A 20,652-nucleotide genomic window follows, 5' to 3' on the forward strand; every position below is an offset into this window, starting at 1 on the left:
GTGAAAGAGCTCTTACTCTGAAGAGACAAAAGAAGCAGGAAACGGCTCCAAAGGCGCGTCTTTAATCGTGACACAAATGTTTCAGGACAAACACAGAGCGAGCAAGAGAACAAACTCCAGAACACGTCAAACTCCAGAACACGTCAAACTCCAGAACACGTCAAACTCCAGAACACGTCAAACTCCAGAACACGTCAAACTCCAGAACACGTCAAACTCCAGAACACGTCAAACTCCAGAACACGTCAAACTCCAGAACACGTCAAACTCCAGAACACGTCAAACTCCAGAACACGTCAAACTCCAGAACACGTCAGAGGAAGCGAATCCCTGCTCCAAACTGCACGCCGTCACAAATCCTGGAAGAAAGACGACAAACTGATGATCACCAACCTCCCAGTGCCCCAGATGCCCCTCCCAGTGCCCCAGATGCCCCTCCCAGTGCCCCAGATGCCCCTCCCAGTGCCTCAGATGCCCCTCCCAGTGCCTCAGATGCCCCTCCCAGTGCCCCAGATGCCCCTCCCAGTGCCCCAGATGCCCCTCCCAGTGCCTCAGAAGCTCCTCCCAGTGCCTCAGATGCCCCTCCCAGTGCCCCAGATGCCCCTCCCAGTGCCTCAGATGCCCCTCCCAGTGCCTCAGATGCCCCTCCCAGTGCCTCCACCTGTCTCCACTCTGGACACCCATGGGAATGCAGTAGTTGAGCTCGAGTCGGGCGATGTTCCCCAAACGCAGCACGAGTCCCAGACCGTACGACCAGCGAACGCACTCGGCCAAGCGCTGCAGGTGAGCGCCGGGGCCCTCTCCTGGAAACACACAGAACTACAGGTGAGCGCCGGGGCCCTCTCCTGGAAACACACAGAACTACAGGTGAGCGCCGGGGCCCTCTCCTGGAAACACACAGAACTACAGGTGAGCGCCGGGGCCCTCTCCTGGAAACACACAGAACTACAGGTGAGCGCCGGGGCCCTCTCCTGGAAACACACAGAACTACAGGTGAGCGCCGGGGCCCTCTCCTGGAAACACACAGAACTACAGGTGAGCGCCGGGGCCCTCTCCTGGAAACACACAGAACTACAGGTGAGCGCCGGGGCCCTCTCCTGGAAACACACAGAACTACAGGTGAGCGCCGGGGCCCTCTCCTGGAAACACACAGAACTACAGGTGAGCGCCGGGGCCCTCTCCTGGAAACACACAGAACTACAGGTGAGCGCCGGGGCCCTCTCCTGGAAACACACAGCACTACAGGTGAGAGCCGGGGCCCTCTGCTGGAACTGCGCGCCGTAGTTGAGGCCTGTGCGCCGTAGTTGAGGTCCTACCGTAGTTGAGGTTGCAGAGGTTCCCGGCGTTGAGGAAGAAGTGCGTCCTGAACAGGTCCATGAAGCCTCCTCGGCGGCGCGTGAACGGCAGAGGAGAGAACAGGTGGACGCCGCCCGCCCAGAACGTTTCGCCGCCCAGAAAATCTCCTGCAGGAAAAAAGGAAACGACAACTTCAGACGAGAAACGACAAACGGTCTCCAGCAAGAAGACAAAGGACAGAAGTCACAAAGACAGAAAGAGCGGACTGACCTTCGCTCTGAGGGCCCATGCTGTACATGCTGAAGCCCCTCACACTGGTGGGACCTCCGAGATAAAACCTACACACAGAGTCCATGATGAGGCGTGACATAAAGAGCGGGTCAAACGCAGAAGCACGTGGGCGAGTCTGACCTGTCTGCGATGTGGGTGCTGGAGTTGCCGATGGGCAGAAGAAGACCACCCCACAGGGACATGGACAGGACCTGGGACACACACAGGACACACGCTTAAGACACGTCATACCCATGATTCTGGCTTTTCAAACCCGTCTCCGATTGGTCCTGAAGTGTCATAAGACTAATAAAACCATCCAAAGTGGCCCCTGAGAGGTTCTAGCCCCCAAAGTGGCCCCTGAGAGGTTCTAGCCCCCAAAGTGGCCCCTGAGAGGTTCTAGCCCCCAAAGCGGCCCCTGACAGGTTCTAGCTCCCAAAGTGGCCCCTGAGAGGTCCTAGTCCCAAAGGACTTTAGCTCAGGGGGAGGAGCCTCCTCAGCACAGCCAGATGATTGGACGAGAGAGAGAACACAGACTCAGGCCAAAACAAGAGGCAAAAAGCAGAAACATTAAAGAATCATTTGTCTCCAAACTCTGACTTGATCTTGTGCTAAAGCGCCGCGTTTCCACTGATGCTAACGACCACGTGGAGCCTTAGCAATACAAAGCTAGCAAAGCACGTTAGCAACACAAAGCTAGCAAAGCACGTTAGCAACACAAAGCTAGCAATGCTTTTTCCGACACTATCATTCATATTTAGTGCTGTAGCGTTCTAACGTGGTCGGGTGGTCACAGTGGTTCTTGGGGTGGTCACAGTGGTTCTTGGGGTGGTCACAGTGGTTCTTGGGGTGGTCACAGTGGTTCTTGGGGTGGTCAGAGTGGTTCTTGGGGTGGTCACAGTGGTTCTTGGGGTGGTCAGAGTGGTTCTTGGGGTGGTCACAGTGGTTCTTGGGGTGGTCACAGTGGTTCTTGGGGTGGTCACAGTGGTTCTTGGGGTGGTCAGAGTGGTTCTTGGGGTGGTCACAGTGGTTCTTGGGGTGGTCAGAGTGGTTCTTGGGGTGGTCAGAGTGGTTCTTGGGGTGGTCACAGTGGTTCTTGGGGTGGTCACAGTGGTTCTTGGGGTGGTCACAGTGGTTCTTGGGGTGGTCACAGTGGTTCTTGGGGTGGTCACAGTGGTTCTTGGGGTGGTCAGAGTGGTTCTTGGGGTGGTCACAGTGGTTCTTGGGGTGGTCACAGTGGTTCTTGGGGTGGTCACAGTGGTTCTTGGGGTGGTCACAGTGGTTCTTGGGGTGGTCAGAGTGGTTCTTGGGGTGGTCACAGTGGTTCTTGGGGTGGTCAGAGTGGTTCTTGGGGTGGTCAGAGTGGTTCTTGGGGTGGTCACAGTGGTTCTTGGGGTGGTCACAGTGGTTCTTGGGGTGGTCACAGTGGTTCTTGGGGTGGTCACAGTGGTTCTTGGGGTGGTCACAGTGGTTCTTGGGGTGGTCACAGTGGTTCTTGGGGTGGTCAGAGTGGTTCTTGGGGTGGTCACAGTGGTTCTTGGGGTGGTCAGAGTGGTTCTTGGGGTGGTCAGAGTGGTTCTTGGGGTGGTCAGAGTGGTTCTTGGGGTGGTCACAGTGGTTCTTGGGGTGGTCAGAGTGGTTCTTGGGGTGGTCACAGTAGGGTCAGGGCGGTAAAGCTGTGGTGATGAGCAGGTTATGGAACACACTTCAGTCTAGTGAAGGTAAATAGACTTTAAAAACACTGAGGAGTTTCACCGAGTCCCAGAAGAGGCTTTTGTTCAGCTGAAGCTCAAAGTCTTCTTTCAGGAAACTGGCGTCTCCTCCAGTGTAGCCCGCCAGCTCCTGCACACAGGGGTCAAAGGTCATTACGTCCAAATGAGCTGCAGCATGTCACAATGACCACCCTCTGGCCCGGTGGGGGTCCCGGACCACCCTCTGGGCCTGTGGGGGTCCCGGACCACCCTCTGACCCGGTGGGGGTCCCGGACCACCCTCTGAGCCGGTGGGGGTCCCGATGGGGGTCCCAGACCACCCTCTGGGCCGGTGGGGGTCCCGGACCACCCTCTGGGCCGTGGGGGTCCCGGACCACCCTCTGGCAGATACAAACCTGGTGAACGCGCAGCAAAGCTCCAGATCGAGGTAAAATGGTGGAGTTCCGAGAGTCGATCATCATCGAGTGCTGCAAAAACACGAAATTAAGAGTTTTATATTCACACATTTAAATAATTATAATCTGAGAAACTGAAAAACAAATCAATTAAAACTGGAAAATAATGAATTGGGTTCAAACTATGATTAGCATTTTAATTCTTATTTCACCTTCAAATCATCTGAAGATTCTGAATGTGAAATTTAAAATGGAAAAAAGGGAAATGTGTGATAGTGACAGTAGTGACAGTAGTGATAGTGGTGACAGTGGTGACAGTAGTGACAGTAGTGACAGTAGTGACAGTGGTGACAGTGGTGACAGTAGTGACAGTGGTGACAGTGGTGACAGTAGTGACAGTAGTGACAGTGGTGACAGTGGTGACAGTGGTGACAGTGGTGACAGTGGTGACAGTAGTGACAGTAGTGACAGTGGTGACAGTGGTGACAGTGGTGACAGTGGTGACAGTGGTGACAGTAGTGACAGTGGTGACAGTGGTGACAGTGGTGACAGTGGTGACAGTAGTGACAGTGGTGACAGTGGTGACAGTGGTGACAGTAGTGACAGTGGTGACAGTGGTGACAGTGGTGACAGTGGTGACAGTAGTGACAGTGGTGACAGTAGTGACAGTGGTGACAGTGGTGACAGTAGTGACAGTAGTTATAGTAGTGATGGTGACAGTAGTGACAGTAGTGACAGTAGTGACAGTGGTGACAGTGGTGACAGTGGTGACAGTAGTGACAGTGGTGACAGTGGTGATAGTGGTGACAGTGGTGACAGTGGTGACAGTAGTGACAGTGGTGACAGTAGTGACAGTGGTGACAGTGGTGACAGTGGTGACAGTGGTGACAGTGGTGACATTAGTGACAGTGGTGACAGTGGTGACAGTGGTGACAGTAGTGACAGTGGTGACAGTGGTGACAGTAGTGACAGTGGTGACAGTAGTGACAGTAGTGACAGTGGTGACAGTGGTGATAGTGGTGACAGTAGTGACAGTGGTGACAGTGGTGACAGTGGTGACAGTGGTGACAGTAGTGACAGTAGTGACAGTGGTGACAGTGGTGACAGTGGTGATAGTGGTGACAGTAGTGACAGTGGTGACAGTGGTGACAGTGGTGACAGTAGTGACAGTGGTGACAGTGGTGACAGTGGTGACAGTAGTGACAGTGGTGACAGTGGTGATAGTAGTGATGGTGACAGTAGTGACAGTAGTGACAGTGGTGACAGTGGTGACAGTAGTGACAGTGGTGACAGTGGTGACAGTAGTGACAGTGGTGATAGTGGTGACAGTAGTGACAGTGGTGACAGTGGTGACAGTGGTGACAGTAGTGACAGTGGTGATAGTGGTGACAGTGGTGACAGTGGTGACAGTGGTGACAGTGGTGACAGTGGTGACAGTGGTGACAGTAGTGACAGTGGTGACAGTGGTGACAGTAGTGACAGTGGTGACAGTGGTGACAGTGGTGACAGTGGTGACAGTGGTGACAGTGGTGACAGTAGTGACAGTGGTGACAGTAGTGACAGTGGTGACAGTGGTGACAGTGGTGACAGTAGTGACAGTGGTGACAGTGGTGACAGTGGTGACAGTAGTGACAGTGGTGACAGTGGTGACAGTGGTGACAGTAGTGACAGTGGTGACAGTAGTGACAGTGGTGACAGTGGTGACAGTGGTGACAGTAGTGACAGTGGTGATAGTGGTGACAGTAGTGACAGTGGTGACAGTGGTGACAGTGGTGACAGTAGTGACAGTGGTGACAGTGGTGATAGTGGTGACAGTAGTGACAGTAGTGACAGTGGTGACAGTGGTGACAGTAGTGACAGTGGTGATAGTGGTGACAGTAGTGACAGTGGTGACAGTGGTGACAGTGGTGACAGTAGTGACAGTGGTGACAGTGGTGATAGTGGTGACAGTGGTGACAGTGGTGACAGTAGTGACAGTGGTGACAGTGGTGACAGTGGTGACAGTAGTGACAGTGGTGACAGTGGTGACAGTGGTGACAGTAGTGACAGTGGTGACAGTGGTGACAGTAGTGACAGTGGTGACAGTAGTGACAGTGGTGACAGTGGTGACAGTAGTGACAGTGGTGATAGTGGTGACAGTGGTGACAGTGGTGACAGTAGTGACAGTGGTGACAGTGGTGACAGTGGTGACAGTAGTGACAGTGGTGACAGTAGTGACAGTGGTGACAGTGGTGACAGTGGTGACAGTAGTGACAGTGGTGACAGTAGTGACAGTGGTGACAGTGGTGATAGTGGTGACAGTGGTGACAGTGGTGACAGTAGTGACAGTGGTGACAGTGGTGACAGTGGTGACAGTAGTGACAGTGGTGACAGTGGTGACAGTGGTGACAGTAGTGACAGTGGTGACAGTGGTGACAGTGGTGACAGTGGTGACAGTGGTGACAGTAGTGACAGTGGTGACAGTGGTGACAGTAGTGACAGTAGTTATAGTAGTGATGGTGACAGTAGTGACAGTAGTGACAGTAGTGACAGTAGTGACAGTGGTGACAGTGGTGACAGTAGTGACAGTGGTGACAGTGGTGACAGTGGTGACAGTGGTGACAGTAGTGACAGTGGTGACAGTGGTGACAGTGGTGACAGTGGTGACAGTGGTGACAGTAGTGATAGTAGTGATAGTGGTGACAGTGGTGACAGTGGTGACAGTAGTGACAGTGGTGACAGTGGTGACAGTAGTGACAGTGGTGACAGTAGTGACAGTGGTGACAGTGGTGACAGTGGTGACAGTAGTGACAGTGGTGACAGTGGTGACAGTGGTGACAGTAGTGACAGTGGTGACAGTGGTGACAGTGGTGATAGTAGTGACAGTAGTTATAGTAGTGATGGTGACAGTAGTGACAGAGAGGGGAAAGTGCGTAGAAGTATTCATAGTACTAGTATTTCTTCCTCACCGACAGCGAGGACTTGAGCGAGTGTCCAGCTTCTTCTCTGACGGCAAAAGACGCAGTTCGAGCCAAACACGAGAGTTCTCTCCAAACGGCCTCGTACTTCAGCGACTGGCTGGTTCTCCACAGCGGGAACTACAGGGATACCACAGAAAGAGCTTCAGCGCCTCAGGAACTAAAGCGGGAACTACAGGGATACCACAGAAAGAGCTTCAGCGCCTCAGGAACTAAAGCGGGAACTACAGGGATACCACAGAAAGAGCTTCAGCGCCTCAGGAACTAAAGCGGGAACTACAGGGATACCACAGAAAGAGCTTCAGCGCCTCAGGAACTAAAGCGGGAACTACAGGGCTACCACAGAAAGAGCTTCAGCGCCTCAGGAACTAAAGCGGGAACTACAGGGATACCACAGAAAGAGCTTCAGCGCCTCAGGAACTAAAGCGGGAACTACAGGGATACCACAGAAAGAGCTTCAGCGCCTCAGGAACTAAAGCAGGAACTACAGGGCTACCACAGAAAGAGCTTCAGCGCCTCAGGAACTAAAGCGGGAACTACAGGGATACCACAGAAAGAGCTTCAGCGCCTCAGGAACTAAAGCAGGAACTACAGGGCTACCACAGAAAGAGCTTCAGCGCCTCAGGAACTAAAGCAGGAACTACAGGGATACCACAGAAACAGCTTCAGCGCCTCAGGAACTAAAGCGGGAACTACAGGGATACCACAGAAAGAGCTTCAGCGCCTCAGGAACTAAAGCGGGAACTACAGGGATACCACAGAAAGAGCTTCAGCGCCTCAGGAACTAAAGCGGGAACTACAGGGATACCACAGAAAGAGCTTCAGCGCCTCAGGAACTAAAGCGGGAACTACAGGGATACCACAGAAAGAGCTTCAGCGCCTCAGGAACTAAAGCAGGAACTACAGGGATACCACAGAAAGAGCTTCAGCGCCTCAGGAACTAAAGCGGGAACTACAGGGATACCACAGAAAGAGCTTCAGCGCCTCAGGAACTAAAGCGGGAACTACAGGGATACCACAGAAAGAGCTTCAGCGCCTCAGGAACTAAAGCGGGAACTACAGGGATACCACAGAAAGAGCTTCAGCGCCTCAGGAACTAAAGCAGGAACTACAGGGATACCACAGAAAGAGCTTCAGCGCCTCAGGAACTAAAGCAGGAACTACAGGGCTACCACAGAAAGAGCTTCAGCGCCTCAGGAACTAAAGCGGGAACTACAGGGATACCACAGAAAGAGCTTCAGCGGCCCAGGAACTAAAGCGGGAACTACAGGGATACCACAGAAAGAGCTTCAGCGCCTCAGGAACTAAAGCAGGAACTACAGGGCTACCACAGAAAGAGCTTCAGCGCCTCAGGAACTAAAGCGGGAACTACAGGGATACCACAGAAAGAGCTTCAGCGCCTCAGGAACTAAAGCGGGAACTACAGGGATACCACAGAAAGAGCTTCAGCGCCTCAGGAACTAAAGCGGGAACTACAGGGATACCACAGAAAGAGCTTCAGCGCCTCAGGAACTAAAGCGGGAACTACAGGGATACCACAGAAAGAGCTTCAGCGCCTCAGGAACTAAAGCAGGAACTACAGGGCTACCACAGAAAGAGCTTCAGCGCCTCAGGAACTAAAGCGGGAACTACAGGGATACCACAGAAAGAGCTTCAGCGCCTCAGGAACTAAAGCAGGAACTACAGGGATACCACAGAAACAGCTTCAGCGCCTCAGGAACTAAAGCGGGAACTACAGGGATACCACAGAAAGAGCTTCAGCGCCTCAGGAACTAAAGCAGGAACTACAGGGATACCACAGAAACAGCTTCAGCGCCTCAGGAACTAAAGCGGGAACTACAGGGATACCACAGAAAGAGCTTCAGCGCCTCAGGAACTAAAGCGGGAACTACAGGGATACCACAGAAAGAGCTTCAGCGCCTCAGGAACTAAAGCGGGAACTACAGGGATACCACAGAAAGAGCTTCAGCGCCTCAGGAACTAAAGCAGGAACTACAGGGATACCACAGAAAGAGCTTCAGCGCCTCAGGAACTAAAGCAGGAACTACAGGGATACCACAGAAAGAGCTTCAGCGCCTCAGGAACTAAAGCGGGAACTACAGGGATACCACAGAAAGAGCTTCAGCGCCTCAGGAACTAAAGCGGGAACTACAGGGATACCACAGAAAGAGCTTCAGCGCCTCAGGAACTAAAGCGGGAACTACAGGGATACCACAGAAAGAGCTTCAGCGCCTCAGGAACTAAAGCGGGAACTACAGGGATACCACAGAAAGAGCTTCAGCGCCTCAGGAACTAAAGCGGGAACTACAGGGATACCACAGAAAGAGCTTCAGCGCCTCAGGAACTAAAGCAGGAACTACAGGGATACCACAGAAACAGCTTCAGCGCCTCAGGAACTAAAGCGGGAACTACAGGGATACCACAGAAACAGCTTCAGCGCCTCAGGAACTAAAGCAGGAACTACAGGGATACCACAGAAAGAGCTTCAGCGCCTCAGGAACTAAAGCGGGAACTACAGGGATACCACAGAAAGAGCTTCAGGAGAAAATATGGTTTGAAAGAGTTAAAGAGATGATCTTTGTTCAGAGAATCCTCAGAAACGCAGGTTTGAGATTCAAACTTCCGGTCGTTTATAATCGTGTGTTGAATCCCTGGAGAGGTCGACGCCCAGTGAATTCTGATGCTAATCAGGCACTCAATGAGGAGAGAGTGAGCCAGGGACAATAGGAGGCTGATGGCCCATTAAAGGACTGATAGGAAACGCGGAGCGTAAACACCTTGTCATCAGGTGGGCGGGGCCTTCCCAGAGTAGGATAATCCCGGTCTTTGTAGATTGAGAATGACTCTTGGATGAGAGTTGAAACGTATCAGACGATACAGTTCATGACGAGTCCAGACGATACGACTAAATCTTTTTCTACAATAGAACCCTGCTGGACGAGTGAGGCATTACACCACGTTTGAGAGTCAAAGAATCATGAGTTTGAATAATAAGCTGTACTTAAACTAGTCATGTGTCTGAAGTGACGTAACATGCTCTACTGCCCTCTGGAGGACATAAACTGCATGTTCACTGTGGGCGTGTCTCTTCTGCCACGCCCTCAAAGCCCCTGTGTGTCCAGAACTGTGTTCCTGGGGTCAGGAGGGTCCCGTGGACTTAGGGTCTGGAGTAACCCATTGAGATCACTCATAGCTAACGCTAATGCTAGTGGCTATGCTAATAAACGTTAGCCTACTGCAGACAGTTTTAAGGAGTCTCATTTCCAACTGTCCAAGTGTTATATTTCAGGATCAGACACAAAGAGGGCGTGTTTGGGACAGAGGGCGTGTCCGGGACAGAGGGCGTGTCCGGGACAGAGGGCGTGTCCGGGGCAGAGGGCGTGTCCGGGGCAGAGGGCGTGTCCGGGACAGAGGGCGTGTCCGGGGCAGAGGGCGTGTCCGGGACAGAGGGCGTGTCCGGGGCAGAGGGCGTGTCCGGGGCAGAGGGCGTGTCCGGGGGAAATACTCACAGTGAGTTCAGCTGAAGCTCCTCGGTCTGTTTCTCTCAGCGAGCTCCAGGGAAACTGTCCCGTCACTTTGAAGGCGTTTAACGTGACGCTGAAAGAACAGAAACACTCTTAGAACATTAGACTGTTCCATGTCACGCCAACATCACGTCAACGTCACGTCAACGTCACGTCAACGTCACGTCAGCGTCACGTCAACGTCACGTCAACGTCACGTCAACGTCACGTCAACGTAACGTCAGCGTCACGTCAACGTCACGTCAACGTCACGTCAACGTCACGTCAACGTAACGTCAGAATCACATCACGTTGGAGACTACACGACACACGTCACTCACCTGCGCTCGAAGTTCCCGGGCTGAGGTTTGAAGAGGGAAACTCCGTACGCCGTCTCTTTGGTTCCAAATGAAAACTGCAGTGCAAGTCTCTCGGCTCGACCCAGAACGTTGGGCAGCTTCAGCCCGAGGACCTGGAACATTTACACTTATTTACAGCTGTATTTACAGAACGTGAGCCGAGTCTGGGTCCTTCAGAGCCGCTTTAGAGCACTTCAGAGCCGCTTTAGAGCACTTTAGAAGGCCCTGTCCCTTTGTTAGTCCTGTTTCCTTCACACTTTTGACTCCTGAGGTCCTGTGCGTGAGGGGCGTGGCTAAAGCTAGTGTGTGTGAGGGGCGTGGCTAAAGCTAGTGTGTGTGAGGGGCGTGGCTAAAGCTAGTGTGTGTGAGGGGCGTGGCTAAAGCTAGTGTGTGTGAGGGGCGTGGCTAAAGCTAGTGTGTGTGAGGGGCGTGGCTAAAGCTAGTGTGTGTGAGGGGCGTGGCTAAAGCTAGTGTGTGTGAGGGGCGTGGCTAAAGCTAGTGTGTGTGAGGAGCGTGGCTAAAGCTAGTGTGTGTGAGGGGCGTGGCTAAAGCTAGTGTGTGTGAGGGGCGTGGCTAAAGCTAGTGTGTGTGAGGGGCGTGGCTAAAGCTAGTGTGTGTGAGGAGCGTGGCTAAAGCTAGTGTGTGTGAGGGGCGTGGCTAAAGCTAGTGTGTGTGAGGGGCGTGGCTAAAGCTAGTGTGTGTGAGGGGCGTGGCTAAAGCTAGTGTGTGTGAGGGGCGTGGCTAAAGCTAGTGTGTGTGAGGGGCGTGGCTAAAGCTAGTGTGTGTGTGTTAGTGTGTGTGTTAGTGTGTGTGTGTGTGTGTGTACACACCATGCTGCCCTCGTTGTTTCCCACACTGGTGTTGTAACTTCCTGTGACTCTCCTCAGCTCCGTCACGTTGAACGTCACTTCCAGACCGTTGGGAAGAGCGCCCTCTCCTGGAGACACCAGAGCAGAACATTCAGGAGGCTGGTCCATGTTTAGTCCTGACTCTGGCACCAGCAGGAGGCCGGTCCATGTTTAGTCCTGACTCTGGCACCAGCAGGAGGCCGGTCCATGTTTAGTCCTGACTCTGGCACCAGCAGGAGGCCGGTCCATGTTTAGTCCTGACTCTGGCACCAGCAGGAGGCCGGTCCATGTTTAGTCCTGACTCTGGCACCAGCAGGAGGCCGGTCCATGTTTAGTCCTGACTCTGGCACCAGCAGGAGGCCGCTCCATGTTTAGTCCTGACTCTGGCACCAGCAGGAGGCTTTGGACAAACCTTGTGACGTGTCGATGACGACGTTGACTTTACGGAAAATCCCCAGCCGCAGCAGCTTGTGTCGCGCCTCGTGTGATTTCCTCATGACCTGAACGTTCAGACGAGACGTGTGTGAAACGTGTTCATCACATGTTAAAGGCGTGTTCATCACATGTTAAAGGCGTGTTCATCACATGTTAAAGACGTGTTCATCACATGTTAAAGGCGTGTTCATCACATGTTAAAGACGTGTTCATCACATGTTAAAGGCGTGTTCATCACATGTTAAAGACGTGTTCATCACATGTTAAAGGCGTGTTCATCACATGTTAAAGACGTGTTCATCACATGTTAAAGGCGTGTTCATCACATGTTAAAGGCGTGTTCATCACATGTTAAAGACGTGTTCATCACATGTTTAAGGTGTGTTCATCACATGTTAAAGACGTGTTCATCACATGTTAAAGGCGTGTTCATCACATGTTAAAGACGTGTTCATCACATGTTAAAGGCGTGTTCATCACATGTTAAAGACGTGTTCATCACATGTTAAAGGCGTGTTCATCACATGTTAAAGACGTGTTCATCACATGTTAAAGGCGTGTTCATCACATGTTAAAGGCGTGTTCATCACATGTTAAAGGCGTGTTCATCACATGTTAAAGACGTGTTCATCACATGTTAAAGGCGTGTTCATCACATGTTAAAGACGTGTTCATCACATGTTAAAGACGTGTTCATCACATGTTAAAGACGTGTTCATCACATGTTAAAGACGTGTTCATCACATGTTAAAGACGTGTTCATCACATGTTAAAGACGTGTTCATCACATGTTAAAGACGTGTTCATCACATGTTAAAGACGTGTTCATCACATGTTAAAGACGTGTTGAGACTTAACTCACGTCGATGAGGTTTGTGGCCCTGAAAACCTCTTTGATCTCATACGTGAGAAGATCTTCTTTGGTCCGACCCAAACCGTCCACGTGAACCCGCTGCACCACCACCTGAACACACACGGGACGTTAGACCTGAACACACACGGGACGTTAGACCTGAACACACACGGGACGTTAGACCTGAACACACACGGGACGTTAGACCTGAACACACACGGGACGTTAGACCTGAACGTTAGACCTGAACACACACGGGACGTTAGACCTGAACACACACGGGACGTTAGACCTGAACGTTAGACCTGAACACACACGGGACGTTAGACCTGAACACACACGGGACGTTAGACCTGAACACACACGGGACGTTAGACCTGAACACACACGGGACGTTAGACCTGAACACACAGGGGACGTTAGACCTGAACGTTAGACCTGAACACACACGGGACGTTAGACCTGAACACACACGGGACGTTAGACCTGAACACACACGGGACGTTAAACCTGAACACACACGGGACGTTAGACCTGAACACACACGGGACGTTAGACCTGAACACACACGGGACGTTAAACCTGAACACACACGGGACGTTAGACCTGAACACACACGGGACGTTAGACCTGAACACACACAGGACGTTAAACCTGAACACACACGGGACGTTAGACCTGAACACACACGGGACGTTAGACCTGAACACACACGGGACGTTAGACCTGAACGTTAGACCTGAACACACACGGGACGTTAGACCTGAACACACACGGGACGTTAGACCTGAACACACACGGGACGTTAGACCTGAACACACACGGGACGTTAAACCTGAACACACACGGGACGTTAGACCTGAACACACACGGGACGTTAGACCTGAACACACACGGGACGTTAAACCTGAACACACACGGGACGTTAGACCTGAACACACACGGGACGTTAAACCTGAACACACACGGGACGTTAGACCTGAACACACACGGGACGTTAGACCTGAACACACACGGGACGTTAGACCTGAACACACACGGGACGTTAGACCTGAACACACACGGGACGTTAAACCTGAACGTTAGACCTGAACACACACGGGACGTTAGACCTGAACACACACGGGACGTTAGACCTGAACACACACGGGACGTTAGACCTGAACACACACGGGACGTTAAACCAGAACACACACGGGACGTTAGACCTGAACACACACGGGACGTTAAACCTGAACACACACGGGACGTTAGGCCTGAACACACACGGGACGTTAGACCTGAACGTTAGACCTGAACACACACGGGACGTTAGACCTGAACATGTGACAGCGCCCCCTGGAGGACACACCCCCTGGAGGACACGCCCCCTGGAGGACACGCCCCCTGGAGGACACACCCCCTGGAGGACACGCCCCCTGGAGGACACACCCCCTGGAGGACACGCCCCCTGGAGGACACGCCCCCTGGAGGACACACCCCCTGGAGGACTCTGTTCTTACGTCTTTGTTCTCGAGCACTTCCTGCTTTGGTTCTGGCTCCAGACCAGGGGCCTCGATGTCGTCCGGCTGGACCCCGAGGTCGGGCCCCTGCATGGGCAGAGGGTCCAGAGACTGAAACAAGAGCAGACATTAAATCTGTGACTGAAGCTTCAGAAAGAGAATATTTATGAATCTAATATATAATTGATGAAAATCATAAATAGTTTATTCTTTTTTGACATTTTGATGAAATAATGTCACTGTCTCGAATTGTCACAATTATTCTGATAAATTGTTGTAAAGAAACTAAAATAGTGTAAAATGTCTGTTAAAGTACAAAAAGAACATGAAGAGGATGAGACAAAGAGATGAGATTTTATTGAGTAAACTTAAATCCAACACACGAAATCTACATTATTATTCTGTACATTATTATGTACAGAATAATAATGTACATTATTATAATGTACATTATTATAATGTACATTATAATAATGTACATTATAATAATGTACATTATTATAATGTACATTATTATAATGTACATTATTATAATGTACATTCTGTACATGGTAATGGTCAGTGTCCTGCTCAGAGGTCAGAGTGCGCGTGCGTGAGGGCCTTACCCGCGCGTGCACGGTGCCCATGTCCAGGGGCAGAAAAGAACTCTGACTCTGTAAAAGCTCCTGAAGCCGCAGAATGTGGCCCCGACACTACAAAGAAGGGCCCGGAGCAGAGCGGAGACAGGGGGCCGCCATGACACCTCCTCTGTTACGCCCTCTGACGCTGTGGATGACGTCAGCACGCAGGGATGGCGATGTGAACGTGCAGACCCGGAGCTGCACTCTCAGGACGGCAGCGACACGCTCTCAGGGGCCCTCCGGGGGCCCTTCTTCTTTCAGGCTCCTCGAGGGCAGTAGCGGGACACTGTTAAAACTCCAATGTAAAGGACAAAACCTCATCAGTTCAGATGAAAATATTGGAATAATAGTTCATAGATTGCAGTGCAGTCTTCAGAGCGCGGCCTTCAGAGCGCGGCCTCCAGAGCGCGGCCTCCAGAGCGCGGCCTTCAGAGCGCGGCCTTCAGAGCGCGGCCTCCAGAGCGCGGCCTTCAGAGCGCGGCCTCCAGAGCGCGGTCTCCAGAGCGCGGCCTCCAGAGCGCGGCCTCCAGAGCGCGGCCTCCAGCGCGCGGTCTTCAGGTCTGTAGATTCATAATATTGGGCCAGTGGAAAACATTCATGAAAGAATCAGAAAAGATTTATTTTCAATGAACAGATTCACAAACAGATGAAGTTGTCTTTGTGCAACAAAAAACAATGAACAATCATAAAACAACTTATATAAGTTATAAAAATAACAATAAGCTTCATATAAGAGATCTTCTACTGAGAGTGTTTTTCAAACTTCCTATAAGTTATTTGTTCTTTTCTTCTGGATCTACCTGCGTTGCATCAATGGAATTTCCCCATGTGGGACAATAAAGGAATATCTTATCTTATCTTATCTTATGTTCAGAACATGTAGAGCAGAAAGTGTTTAAGAAGTGTTCATGAGTCCAACGGCCTGAGGGGCGTGGCCTCCTGCCTGAGGGGCGTGGCCTCCTGCCTGAGGGGAGTGGCCTCCTGCCTGAGGGGCGTGGCCTCCTGCCTGAGGGGAGTGGCCTCCTGCAGAGATGAAGTCTGCAGCCGATCACCTTCTCACCAGAGGGCGCTGTAGTCTCTGTTTGTCCCTGGCTGTGGCTCCAGTGTCCCACATGGTGATGGAGGAGGTGGGCGTCGTCGGTATTTGAATATCCCGCCTCCTCCTCTTGTGTGATTGGCCAGTGACTGAAACACTGCGCTGCGATTGGCCGTGGCTCTGCTCTGAAGCGAAGGAAACGTCACATAAGAAAAGTGCGGCCTCTGGGAAACAGCGCCACCTGTGGACACAGAGAGGAACAACAGCGTCACACAGCGCCCCCTGTGGACACAGAGAGGAACAACAGCGTCACACAGCGCCCCCTGTGGACACAGAGAGGAACAACAGCGTCACACAGCGCCCCCTGTGGACACAGAGAGGAACAACAGCGTCACACAGCGCCCCCTGTGGACACAGAGAGGAACAACAGCGTCACACAGCGCCCCCTGTGGACACAGAGAGGAACAACAGCGTCACACAGCGCCCCCTGTGGACACAGAGAGGAACAACAGCGTCACACAGCGCCCCCTGTGGACACAGAGAGGAACAACAGCGTCACACAGCGCCCCCTGTGGACACAGAGAGGAACAACAGCGTCACACAGCGCCCCCTGTGGACACAGAGAGGAACAACAGCGTCACACAGCGCCCCCTGTGGACACAGAGAGGAACAACAGCGTCACACAGCGCCCCCTGTGGACACAGAGAGGAACAACAGCGTCACACAGCGCCCCCTGTGGACACAGAGAGGAACAACAGCGTCACACAGCGCCCCCTGTGGACACAGAGAGGAACAACACTCGGTCCAGTCTACTTCAGTGATGACGTCATTCATTATCATTCATCTTGTACCGACTAGTGTCAGCCAGAAGAGGGCAGTCCTGGTTTAGACCTGGTTTAGTCCTGGTTTAGTCCTGGTTTAGTCCTGGTTTAGTCCTGGTTTAGACCTGGTTTAGTCCTGGTTTAGTCCTGGTTTAGTCCTGGTTTAGTCCTGGTTTAGTCCTGGTTTAGTCCTGGTTCAGTCCTGGTTTAGTCCTGGTTTAGTCCTGGTTTAGTCCTGGTTTAGTTTTAGACCTGGTTTAGACCTGGTTAAGTCCTGGTTTAGTTTTAGTCCTGGTTAAGTCCTGGTTTAGTTTTAGACCTGGTTTAGACCTGGTTTAGTCCTGGTTTAGACCTGGTTTAGTCCTGGTTTAGTCCTGGTTTAGTCCTGGTTCAGACCTGGTTTAGTCCTGGTTTAGTCCTGGTTTAGTCCTGGTTCAGTCCTGGTTTAGACCTGGTTTAGTCCTGGTTTAGACCTGGTTTAGTCCTGGTTCAGACCTGGTTTAGACCTGGTTTAGTCCTGGTTTAGTCCTGGTTTAGTCCTGGTTTAGACCTGGTTTAGTCCTGGTTCAGTCCTGGTTTAGACCTGGTTTAGACCTGGTTTAGTCCTGGTTTAGTCCTGTTTTAGACCTGGTTTAGTCCTGTTTAGACCTGGTTTAGTCCTGGTTTAGGTTTAGACCTGGTTTAGACCTGGTTTAGTCCTGGTTTAGTCCTGGTTTAGTCCTGGTTCAGACCTGGTTTAGTCCTGGTTTAGTCCTGGTTTAGTCCTGGTTCAGACCTGGTTTAGTCCTGGTTCAGACCTGGTTTAGTCCTGGTTTAGTCCTGGTTCAGACCTGGTTTAGTCCTGGTTCAGACCTGGTTTAGTCCTGGTTTAGTCCTGGTTTAGTCCTGGTTTAGTCCTGGTTTAGACCTGGTTTAGTCCTGGTTTAGTCCTGGTTTAGTCCTGGTTCAGACCTGGTTTAGTCCTGGTTTAGTCCTGGTTCAGACCTGGTTTAGTCCTGGTTCAGACCTGGTTCAGACCTGGTTTAGTCCTGGTTTAGACCTGGTTTAGTCCTGGTTTAGTCCTGGTTCAGTCCTGGTTTAGTCCTGGTTTAGTCCTGGTTTAGTTTTAGACCTGGTTTAGACCTGGTTAAGTCCTGGTTTAGTTTTAGACCTGGTTTAGACCTGGTTTAGACCTGGTTTAGACCTGGTTTAGTTTTAGACCTGGTTTAGACCTGGTTTAGACCTGGTTAAGTCCTGGTTTAGTTTTAGACCTGGTTTAGACCTGGTTTAGTCCTGGTTCAGACCTGGTTTAGTCCTGGTTTAGTCCTGGTTTAGTTTTAGACCTGGTTTAGACCTGGTTTAGTTTTAGACCTGGTTTAGACCTGGTTTAGACCTGGTTTAGACCTGGTTCAGTCCTGGTTTAGACCTGGTTTAGTCCTGGTTTAGACCTGGTTTAGTCCTGGTTCAGACCTGGTTTAGACCTGGTTTAGTCCTGGTTTAGTCCTGGTTTAGTCCTGGTTTAGACCTGGTTTAGTCCTGGTTCAGACCTGGTTCAGACCTGGTTTAGTCCTGGTTTAGTCCTGGTTTAGTCCTGGTTTAGTCCTGGTTTAGTCCTGGTTTAGTCCTGGTTTAGTCCTGGTTTAGTCCTGGTTTAGTCCTGGTTCAGACCTGGTTTAGTCCTGGTTCAGACCTGGTTTAGACCTGGTTTAGACCTGGTTTAGACCTGGTTTAGACCTGGTTTAGTCCTGGTTTTTGACCTGGTTTAGTCCTGGTTTAGACCTGGTTTAGTCCTGGTTCAGACCTGGTTTAGACCTGGTTTAGACCTGGTTTAGTCCTGGTTCAGTCCTGGTTCAGACCTGGTTTAGACCTGGTTTAGTCCTGGTTTAGTCCTGGTTTAGACCTGGTTTAGTCCTGGTTTAGGTTTAGACCTGGTTTAGACCTGGTTTAGTCCTGGTTTAGTCCTGGTTTAGTCCTGGTTTAGTCCTGGTTCAGACCTGGTTTAGTCCTGGTTTAGTCCTGGTTCAGACCTGGTTTAGTCCTGGTTCAGACCTGGTTTAGTCCTGGTTTAGTCCTGGTTTAGTCCTGGTTTAGTCCTGGTTCAGACCTGGTTTAGTCCTGGTTTAGTCCTGGTTTAGTCCTGGTTCAGACCTGGTTTAGTCCTGGTTTAGACCTGGTTCAGACCTGGTTTAGTCCTGGTTTAGTCCTGGTTTAGTCCTGGTTTAGTCCTGGTTTAGTCCTGGTTTAGTCCTGGTTTAGGCCTGGTTTAGTCCTGGTTCAGACCTGGTTTAGTCCTGGTTTAGTCCTGGTTTAGTCCTGGTTCAGACCTGGTTTAGTCCTGGTTCAGACCTGGTTTAGTCCTGGTTTAGTCCTGGTTCAGACCTGGTTTAGTCTTGGTTCAGACCTGGTTTAGTCCTGGTTTAGTCCTGGTTTAGTCCTGGTTTAGTCCTGGTTTAGTCCTGGTTCAGACCTGGTTTAGTCCTGGTTTAGTCCTGGTTTAGTCCTGGTTTAGTCCTGGTTCAGACCTGGTTTAGTCCTGGTTTAGTCCTGGTTCAGACCTGGTTTAGTCCTGGTTCAGACCTGGTTCAGACCTGGTTTAGTCCTGGTTTAGACCTGGTTTAGTCCTGGTTTAGTCCTGGTTCAGTCCTGGTTTAGTCCTGGTTTAGTCCTGGTTTAGTTTTAGACCTGGTTTAGACCTGGTTAAGTCCTGGTTTAGTTTTAGACCTGGTTTAGACCTGGTTTAGACCTGGTTTAGACCTGGTTTAGTTTTAGACCTGGTTTAGACCTGGTTTAGACCTGGTTAAGTCCTGGTTTAGTTTTAGACCTGGTTTAGACCTGGTTTAGTCCTGGTTCAGACCTGGTTTAGTCCTGGTTTAGTCCTGGTTTAGTTTTAGACCTGGTTTAGACCTGGTTTAGTTTTAGACCTGGTTTAGACCTGGTTTAGACCTGGTTTAGACCTGGTTTAGTCCTGGTTTAGTCCTGGTTTAGTCCTGGTTCAGTCCTGGTTTAGACCTGGTTTAGTCCTGGTTTAGACCTGGTTTAGTCCTGGTTTAGTCCTGGTTTAGTCCTGGTTCAGACCTGGTTTAGTCCTGGTTCAGACCTGGTTTAGTCCTGGTTCAGACCTGGTTTAGTCCTGGTTCAGACCTGGTTTAGTCCTGGTTTAGTCCTGGTTCAGACCTGGTTTAGTCCTGGTTTAGACCTGGTTAAGTCCTGGTTTAGTTTTAGACCTGGTTTAGACCTGGTTTAGACCTGGTTTAGACCTGGTTTAGTTTTAGACCTGGTTTAGACCTGGTTTAGACCTGGTTAAGTCCTGGTTTAGTTTTAGACCTGGTTTAGACCTGGTTTAGTCCTGGTTTAGACCTGGTTTAGTCCTGGTTTAGTCCTGGTTTAGTTTTAGACCTGGTTTAGACCTGGTTTAGTTTTAGACCTGGTTTAGACCTGGTTTAGACCTGGTTTAGACCTGGTTTAGTCCTGGTTTAGTCCTGGTTTAGTCCTGGTTCAGTCCTGGTTTAGACCTGGTTTAGTCCTGGTTTAGACCTGGTTTAGTCCTGGTTCAGACCTGGTTTAGACCTGGTTTAGACCTGGTTTAGTCCTGGTTCAGTCCTGGTTTAGACCTGGTTTAGACCTGGTTTAGTCCTGGTTTAGTCCTGGTTTAGACCTGGTTTAGTCCTGGTTTAGGTTTAGACCTGGTTTAGACCTGGTTTAGTCCTGGTTTAGTCCTGGTTTAGTCCTGGTTTAGTCCTGGTTCAGACCTGGTTTAGTCCTGGTTTAGTCCTGGTTCAGACCTGGTTTAGTCCTGGTTTAGTCCTGGTTCAGACCTGGTTTAGTCCTGGTTCAGACCTGGTTTAGTCCTGGTTTAGTCCTGGTTTAGTCCTGGTTTAGTCCTGGTTCAGACCTGGTTTAGTCCTGGTTTAGTCCTGGTTTAGTCCTGGTTCAGACCTTGTTTAGTCCTGGTTTAGACCTGGTTCAGACCTGGTTTAGTCCTGGTTTAGTCCTGGTTCAGACCTGGTTTAGTCCTGGTTTAGTCCTGGTTCAGACCTGGTTTAGTCCTGGTTCAGACCTGGTTTAGT

General features: G+C 51.0%; 2 protein-coding genes across 2 annotated transcripts in view; both read right to left on the reverse strand.

Moving 5' to 3' along the window:
- Positions 1–253: 253 nt before the first annotated feature.
- On the reverse strand, positions 254–14,875 carry LOC140349183 (sorting and assembly machinery component 50 homolog A-like). The gene is made up of 15 exons (XM_072435427.1): positions 14,735–14,875; positions 14,130–14,240; positions 12,637–12,738; positions 11,752–11,839; positions 11,322–11,428; positions 10,474–10,604; positions 10,139–10,226; positions 6,621–6,749; positions 3,673–3,744; positions 3,322–3,408; positions 1,708–1,778; positions 1,567–1,634; positions 1,317–1,463; positions 662–803; positions 254–359 (listed from the first exon to the last, which is right to left on the reverse strand). Exons 1-15 carry the CDS (start codon positions 14,753–14,755, stop codon positions 314–316), a joined length of 1,410 nt encoding a protein of 469 aa, XP_072291528.1. The 5' UTR covers positions 14,756–14,875; the 3' UTR covers positions 254–313.
- A 546-nt stretch (positions 14,876–15,421) lies between these two features.
- Positions 15,422–20,652, reverse strand: part of LOC140349249 (uncharacterized) — a 31,855-nt gene continuing 26,624 nt past the window's right edge. Inside the window, exon 8 of the mRNA XM_072435524.1 lies at positions 15,422–16,026. Within this exon, the coding sequence (XP_072291625.1) occupies positions 15,806–16,026 (221 nt within the window). The 3' untranslated portion in view covers positions 15,422–15,805. The remainder of the gene's footprint in view (positions 16,027–20,652) is intronic.

This window comes from Eucyclogobius newberryi, unplaced genomic scaffold (assembly GCF_026437365.1).
Source record: "Eucyclogobius newberryi isolate DKJ021-1_F unplaced genomic scaffold, fEucNew1.0.hap1 SCAF_7, whole genome shotgun sequence".
Classification (NCBI taxonomy): Eukaryota; Metazoa; Chordata; class Actinopteri; order Gobiiformes; family Gobiidae; genus Eucyclogobius; species Eucyclogobius newberryi.

Excerpts from the sequence above, each read along its gene's own strand:
- LOC140349183 (XM_072435427.1), bottom strand. The coding sequence starts at position 14,755 with ATGGGCACCGTGCACGCGCGG. Across the intron at positions 14,241-14,734 it reads TGGGCACCGTGCACGCGCGG|TCTCTGGACCCTCTGCCCAT; the intron begins GTAAGGCCCTCA and ends CTCTTGTTTCAG. Across the intron at positions 11,840-12,636 it reads GGGCCACAAACCTCATCGAC|GTCATGAGGAAATCACACGA; the intron begins GTGAGTTAAGTC and ends CTGAACGTTCAG.